The 8192-nt window shown below is 55.4% G+C and overlaps 1 protein-coding gene across 1 annotated transcript; it reads left to right on the top strand.

Annotated features, from left to right (window-relative positions):
• Positions 1–1019: 1019 nt before the first annotated feature.
• On the top strand, positions 1020–7977 carry SLC41A1 (solute carrier family 41 member 1; the record flags this gene model as incomplete). Its single annotated transcript, XM_039387904.1, has 3 exons — positions 1020–1242; positions 1340–2462; positions 7819–7977. Coding segments are annotated over exons 2-3 (519 nt in total), but the record flags the coding sequence as incomplete, so codon positions are not given.
• Positions 7978–8192: the final 215 nt, after the last annotated feature.

The following is an 8192-nucleotide window of genomic DNA, read 5'->3' as shown; positions in this document are numbered from 1 at the left end:
ATAAAAGGAAAACATGAATCAGAAGAGTTGGTGTCATTCAAGAACATGGAATTTTGCAGAGCATTGAGGAGCTTATCTCTGCAGCAGGAGTTTTTATGCTTTTTATTTATTTGTTGGGGGGTGGTTTGGCGTAAACAGGCAAAGTGTGGACGTGACAATATTCCTGATTTTTTTTCCCTCAACTCCACCAGTCTGGCAGAGGCCTGAAAGCCAGTGGGTACCACCTGTACTGCTCCAGGGCCTGGCTCCAGCCACATTCCCCTGGATGGGGGATAATCAAAGCACAGATCCATAGTGGGATGGATGGATGGATGGATGGATGACAGGACAGTGGGATGGATGGATCAGGGGGTAGCAGATAGATGGACAGTGGGATGGACAGATGGATGGATAGCAGGATGGTGGATGGCCAGTGGGATCACTGGATCCTGGCACAGCTCAGGGATGGATGGACGGAGGGATGGATAGAGGGATGGATGGACAGATGGATGGGTGGATGGATGGAGGGACAGAGGGATGGATGGACAGATGGATGGGTGGATGGATAGATGGATGGATGGATGGATGGAGCGATGGATGGACGGAGGGATGAATGGATGGATGGACGGATGGACGGACGGACGGACGGACAGACGGACGCACAGGGATCGCTCCCCCCGCTCCACGCGGACTCTCCCCCACGTGACCCCAGGCCACGCCCAGCCCCACGAAGGGGGCGTGGCCTCTCCTCTCCCCCCTCCCCGCCGTGGTCCGCGCAGGGGGCGGGGCCGGGAGTGACGCCACGCGCCCGCAGCCAATAGGAGCGCGGCGCGGCGCGCTGGGCAGGGCCGCCATTGGCGGGGGGTGATGTCAGGGCGGCGCGCGCCGGGCCCGGCGGGGCAGAGCGGGGAGAGCGGCCGGGGGAGCGCTGAGGGAGGTGAGGGAGCCGCGAGGGAGGGAGCGCTGAGGGAGCGCAGAGGGCAACGAGTGGAGCGCTGAGGGAGCGGCGGCACCGCGGGCACACGGCGCGGGACCGGCCGCGGCAGCTCCGCTCCGCTCGGGGCAGCGCATCCCCGCCGTGTCCCCTCCGCGGCCGCTCCCGCTGCGCTCCGGGAGCGCCGGTCCCGCTCCCCCCGCGACGCGGCTCTGCGGGCGCTGCGGCACCGGCAGGCGGGGGCCCCGGGCGTCCTGCGGCTCGGGGGTCCCTCTGTCCCCCGACGCGGCCCCCTGAGAGGGGAAGAAGAGCCGAGGGGATAGTCCGGGGTGCGTTGAAGTCTGAACCTTCGACATAGAAATGAAGGAGCTTCTTGTGCTGCCGCGGAATCCAACAGAATATCTGTTTTCCTCCCCTGTGTTTCAGGTGAAAGGCGAGTTCTTGGAAAGCCGCGTCAAATCCAGGGCTGTCCGAATGCCAGAGCCCACCCTGCAGCCCGCCCAGCTCAGCGAGCGACCTTAACTGGGGACCTGCTGTTGCTCTAAATAAGAGCTGTGGTTGTCTTGTGCTGTCGGGTGAGAAATTCTCCTGGAAGAGGAGGACGACAGACACTTGGAGCTTGCCGGGATTGCTGGCAGAGAGCAAAAGCCAGGCTGAAACAGAGCAAAAAACCCCACAGGAGACTTCAGACTGGAATTCTGCAGGGGCAGAGTGCTACTGGGAAAAGCAAAAGAAGGTAGCAAAAAGAGCTTTTCCAGGCTGGATCGTCTCTACAAGCTGGGTTTTCTCCTTGCCTTGGGTGCCCCATCACAGCAGCCGTGCTGCAGGAAGAAAACCTGGAAAAAGATGCACTGAAGTGTCACACGTCAAAGAAGGAAAGCTTGGATCCTGCCTTGGAGGCTGCTGTAGCACACAGCACTGGAGAGGAGAACCAGAGGGAATCAACTGGCCATCATTCCCAGTTCCTGCTCTCTCAGTGGTTGGTGTCCCCCGTTCCTGGACTTTGCTTGATGGGGATCTCTGCTGCAGGAGCAGGCTCTGCACTCCAAGGCAGGCGGGCAGGGATAGGAGAGGTCGCTCCTAGATGCCGGAAAGGCCATTTGTGTAAGTTCCTGGCAGAAGATCTCTTCTGGAACAGCTGCTGGCTGTAGGCCCACCAAGCCAAGGGTCAGGATAGCCTCTGAACAGCATGTCTGCCAAGCCTGAGAAGAAGGAGACCCACCAGGCCAACGGGGCTGTGCCTGTGGACCATCTCACCAGTCCGGACCAGGGGCAGCTGGTGGAGCCCTCAGATTTCCTGGGACCTGCTGCAGTAGAAGCAGTGGTGCTGGAGTCCCGTGCCAACGCCAAAGGGGTGCGAGAAGATGATGCCCTGCTGGAAAATGGCAGCCAGAGCAATGAAAGCGATGACACCAGCACACACCAGAGTCCTGAGCCAGCCTCGCCCCTCAAGGAGACCTCCTTTTCCATTGGGCTGCAAGTCCTCTTCCCGTTCCTCCTGGCAGGCTTTGGGACAGTTGCTGCTGGAATGGTGCTGGACATTGTGCAGGTAGGATTGATGCTTCCCTGGCATGGCACTGGGCTCTGAATCCTGTCAAGCCAGGAGGGACTGGAATGCCAAGGCTAGTTCAGCAGATGGCAACAGGGAGGGAAGGAGACCAGTTCTCTTGGCTGGGGAAGGGGAGACAGGGAGACCTCGGTGATGTGTGGAATGAGGGAAGGAGAGGCCGAGGGCACCCCTGCACAGCTGCACAGCTGTGGCTCAGAGGAGGAGGTCACAATGTGGCACGATGTGGCACCTGAGACCACCTTGCATCACAGCTCGAAATGAAGCCCTTCCCTGCTGGTGGCTGGTGACATCCCAGCCCCAGGCACTGGTTCCACTTGTGTCCCTTTTCCATCTTGGGTGTTTGCTGTGCTGTCCCAGCACACCAGGCTCGTGCCACCACGTTAATGATTCTCCTGCCACAGCGTGTGCTGGACACCTGTGGGGGGGCTCATTCCAAAGCCTGAAGGCCACGTGGCCCCTTCACCTCCTCCTCGTGCTCCTGATGTGGCCAGGGGTGACAGGGCTAAAGGAGTGGTTCCTCCTGGGAGGTGTGTGGAGGTGATCCTTAGGAAAGGCCTGCCAGAGAGCTGGCAGTGACCTCTGGATGAAAACCAACGTGTTACCTTGGCAGGTGATGCTGTGGGAACCCGACAGCCTGGCAGCTTGTTTGTGTTTTTATGTGGGAATGGTGCCTTTGGAAGCTGTGGCTCCTGCACTGGTCTATAACACGTTTTCCAAGCAGTGACTCTGGCAGCAGAGGAGTTGCTTCACCTCTTCTCCTTTGCCCTGAAAGACAGGCTGGGCAGAGCTGTCTGATGCCCAGCCCAAAGTGGTGACTGAGGCTCAGAACTGGCTCATCTGTGCAGTGGAGGTTTATGAGACTCTTTGGATGGGGGAGGCAGCCATTTTGGAGCTGTGGTCACCCAAAAATGCTCTGCTTGAAGCTCCTCTCTTTGCTCAAGTGAGGTAAACAAGCCCTCGAGTGTTGGCAGAGAAGGGCTTGAGTGTCAGCCCAGGGTGTTATCCTGTGCCAGGGTAAGTCAGTCAGAGGGTTTTTTTGGGCTTGTGGGTGGTCAAGCAGACACTCCTCGTGGTGTCCTGCCCGTAACAGCAATTTCCCTGCGTGCCTTTGCACTCTGGTCATCCTTACGGGCTCTCTTGGCCGTTGAGAGAGCTGTGAAGTGACTCAAAACAGGAAAAGCTGGATGTGCTAAATTAATCTGGGAGAGAGAGAGATTTACTGGAATCATTTTCTTAAAAAGAAAGACCTTTCAAGCGTGTTTCCCTCTGCAAAGGTCCCTGTAAACTCATGCGTGGCTCTTCTGGAAGTCCCCCAGAGCCAGGGATTTGAACCCAACCTAAAGTTTTTCCTGGAGAAGGAGCAGCCCTTCTGGCTGGGAAGGAGTGGGCAGGGCTGGGATACTGCAGCTGAGCCCTGTGTTCTCCTGCCTTTCTTTTTTAGGGCCATTAGAAATAAAACTTTGTAATTCCCGTGTCCCACAAGCAGCTCAGCGTGTGGCTGTGCAGCTTTTCCTGCCAACAGCTCTAACTCCCTTTAGCCTTGGGATTAAATGAGCCATAGGGTGGGAAAGGGGGATGGGAAGCCTGTTGGCTTGGCTTGGGGAGCTGATCCTGATAACTGGCTTCCAAAGGCTCAAAACCTTGGATGAAGGGAGGAAGCATGTGGAGTGGGTCACTGGAGTCCCGTGGCTTTGGATGCAGCCATGGTTGGTGCTGGCTGGGGGCTCCATACACTCCATGTCCTGTGTTTTGGAGGACTGGACTAATCAGCCAGCTGTAATTGGTCTCCCCACTGTGAAAACAAGCAGCCCTGGCCTGTGGCCATGCTGTCCCATTAACGTGGCCCCGGGAATGTGCCTCTCAGGAGGAGGATTTGCCTCTGCTCCCTCTGGGATCGCAGAGACTCCAGGCCAGGTACATGTGAGTGCCCTGGCTGGTTTTTGTGTACAGTGCAGGACTGTTGGCACAGTCCCCTTTCCCAGCAGAGTCCCTGTTGTTGTTTTCCAGACTTATCAGCTCCCTGGAGGTTCTTTGGATGGACAGGATTTCATATGGATGAGGGAGCCTGCTCCTTTCCCCTGCTTCTCCCCCTCTGGTGTTACCATCCCTCCAGGGTGGGTGTCAGGGACTGCCAGTCCTGCATTCCCATTAGGGCTGCCCATTCCGTGGCATTTTGGAGGGAGAATGCCGGGAGAAGCAGCTGCACCGAGGCAGTCGCAGCTCCGACCTGCAGCAGCCCCTCCCCTGAGCCATGAATCACCACCCTGCTGCCATCTGAGCAAAACCAGCTCTTCCTCGTGAGCTGTGAGCCTTCACTTCACACCCAGGGACTGAAATGACACAGCTGAGGGGCAGCTGATCCCCCGGGAATATCTTCCTGTAGGTGCAGAGCTTCCGAAAGGCAGCGGGACCAGAGGGAGCTGCAAAACAGCCCCTGGGGGTTGGTGTTTCATCCAGACCCTCCAGACCTGTCTGGTCTGACCCCTCCAGTGCTGCCCAGCAGACACCAGGATCTGCTGTGTCTGGGTAGATCTGTGTTCAGAGGGGCTGTGGCTCAGTAGAAAATAAAGCTGAAATGAGTGAAACCCAGACTGTGATTGTGTCACATATTATATATGTATCTTACAGCCCCTGTGCTCCCCCTCTGCAGAGGGCAGGGAGGAGGTGCTGGAGGTGAGGTGCCTCTGCCTGTAATTCTCTGCCACAGCCCTGCTGGAAGGCAGCCAGAGCCCCCTCACTCCCCAGTTCCCCTTTGCATGGAGCAGACTGGATGATGCTGGAGGATCTTTCCCTGAAAACAGCTGATTTCTGCACTTCTCAGAGGGGCTGCTACAGGCAGAAAGGGATTTTATCATCTCGATGTCCTGAACTTAAAAGTCTTATTTCCTCTTCTCTTTCCCATTTTGTTGTCTTCCCCAGAACAGCCTGGCCCTGGTTCTCCCCATGGAGCCACATCATGGGCACGTGTCTCCACAGGGATCTTTGTTCCCTGCAGGAGCCATGGAGGCCTTGGAGCTGTAGGAAATGCCCATAGCCCAGTGTTGTATAACATCTTATATTAAGAAAGTTGGCAGGAGCCCATGGGTCCTGCTCTTTGCAGTGAGCAAGCTGCTGAGGTCTGCAGAAATCTCCTTGTTTTCCTCCCCCAAAGATGGCTTTTATTCCTTTCTCCACAAACAGCCCCGTCTCTCAGGGAGCTGCCTCTGGCACCAGTTTGCAGTGCAGCCTCCCCCTTAAAGGTTAATTTACAAAGCCAGGGTTGGGACAAGGTGAGGGGGGGTTTGAACTGGTGCTGGCTCTTGCCTGATCCTGCCTCTGTGATCTCTGGAGCCAGGAAACTTTTGCACTCCAGCCCGTGGTCTGACTAATGACGATGTTCCTCTCATTAAGTGGTTCTGGTGACACCCAGCTCGTCCTGCTGGGAAGTGGGAGCGTGGTGTTCGCTGATTGAGTCCTGGATGCTGCTGAGGGAAGTTGTAGCAGAGGATTCACCCGTGGAACACCCAGCAAAATAATCACAGTGACTGCTAAAAATAGAGTGGGGAGAGCCGAGCTCGCCTGGATGTGTCTTAAAGGAAGCACAGCCTGACGTGAGGCTGGGCTGGATGGAGTGTCTGAGTCTGTGCTCTCCTGCTCTGCTCAGCACTGAGCACTGAAATCACAGTCACAGAGTCACTGAGGTTGAAAAATCCCTCCAAGGTCACCAAGTCCATCCTGTGACCAATCCTCACATTGTCACCGAGTGCCACGTCCAGTCGTTCCTTGGACACCTCCAGGGATGGTGGATTCTCCTGGAGACTGGGATCCTCAGGAGCAGACAGAGAGTTGTGGTTGTGCCTGAAATAGCTGAGCAGCTTTTATCCATGTCCCTGGGAGCTGCAGTGTGTGGTCAGCTTGTTGGAGCATCCCAGAATGGTTTGGGTTGAAGGGACTTTAAAGCTCATCTCATTCCACCCTCTCCATGGCCAGGGACACCTTCCACTAGCCCAGGTTGCTCCAAACTGGCCTGGGACACTTCCAGGGATGGGGCAGCCACAGCTTCTATGGGCAACCTGTGCCAGGGCCTCAGAAGCATTAAGGGAATTCTTCTGACTGGAAAACACTTTTGGCCTTTGAAGAAAAGTGGTCCCAGTTCATCCATCTCAAGCATTTTTCTCTCTCCGATGGTTTTTCAAGGGAGTGCAGCTTGAGTGTGGTATTGCAAAGGACCTACAGGAAACTGGAACTTGTTGGCTTAGTGGTGAGGGATGGAAAAATAAACAAAAATGACTGAAACCCTTCCCCAGAGGAAGGTATTAGTCACCCAGAGAGAGTGACTTATATTTGCTCTAAGGTGTTGGCCCACAGTCTTCCTTGTCCTAGAAAGAAATGCGTGTCCCTGCTGAGCCTGGCAGTCTGACACTGCCAAGGAAAAAGCTCTGGGAGAGGTGGAGCCTCTCCCAGGTAACTTTTGCAGGTACCATTGACAGGTAAAGCTGCAGAGCTGTGATGTTTAACGTGCCCAGCACAGCACCAGCTGCTGGGAGTGTGATTCCAGTGGCCTTTAAGGAGTTTGGCAGCCAGGCAGTGTGGGAAGCAGGAGTTATTTTGGACACAGGGCCTTCTTGCAACACATCCATGACAATACAGAAAGGGGCAGTGAGGCCTGAGGGGTTTTTTAAATGCAGTTGTGAGGTTTTTTGGAGTGGTTTTGTGTTTTCCTGCAAGCCAGCTGCTCTTCTGTAAGGCTGCTTACCCTGCAATTACCCTTTGTTTTTTCCTAAATAACCGTGGCTGCCTCCCTCCCTCATCCCAGGGGAGGTGACTTGACTGGAGAGCCAGAAGAGTTAGGAAATACCTGTAATGTAGGTGCCAGGTGAGGTACCAGGAAAAGGTGGCCACAGTGGGCTGGATTTTGGATCAGGGAGCAGCAATTCTTTGCTCCAAAATGTATTTGTGAGACACACACATAGGAATGGCTCTCAGCCAAGACTGACCAAGCTTCAGAGTCTGCCAAAAATTGCAAATATTGGGCAAAGTCTCTTCCTCTTTCCCTATTTTGGCCTCTCTGTGTGTAAACATTTTGTCAGTTGGGGAATTTTGGGGGGATTTTTCACTGAAAATTGCCAGCTCGGAGCTGGTTTTTAAACTCAGCGGGAAAACGTGGTGCCTGCTACACAAACGTCAAAAATGGTAAAATCACTGCAAAATTCCACGTGTGGCAGCAGGAAGGGGACTGGGATGGCTGCTGGGGGCACTGCCAGGTGTCAAAGGTGATGAGGAAGTGCCACTCAGAGCAAGGGTTTGGATCAGCCATGCCGAGATCTGATGGTCTGTCTGTGTTTTAATCTTGCAGCACTGGGACGTCTTCAAAAACGTGACCAATTTGTTTATCTTAGTACCTGCACTGCTGGGCCTGAAGGGGAACCTGGAGATGACTCTGGCATCCCGCCTGTCCACTGCTGTGAGTACCCAGGGAGCTCAGGGGGGGAGCAGGATGCTGGGTTTGGGAAGAGTGGGAAGGAAAATCTCTGTGTCGGTGACCGCAGACACCAGAGCCTGGAGTTCAGCCTGCTGGGAAGGTGTTTCCATCCCACTGGGCTGATGGGATTTGAAGGTTTAATGGTCCTTAAGCTCTGCTGACAGTTCACTTCCTTGTGCTGGCTGCTGAGGGGCCTGAGGGCACAGTGAGAGATGGCTTTGGAGTGCTTGGATCCAGTTTTTTCCACG

The sequence above is a fragment of the Pipra filicauda genome, unplaced genomic scaffold, assembly GCF_003945595.2.
Source record: "Pipra filicauda isolate LSUMZ 115617 unplaced genomic scaffold, ASM394559v2 scaffold599_size242720_pilon, whole genome shotgun sequence".
NCBI lineage: Eukaryota > Metazoa > Chordata > Aves > Passeriformes > Pipridae > Pipra > Pipra filicauda.
The sequence above is the reverse complement of the archived record's forward strand: the minus strand, read 5'-3'. Positions and strand labels throughout refer to the sequence as shown.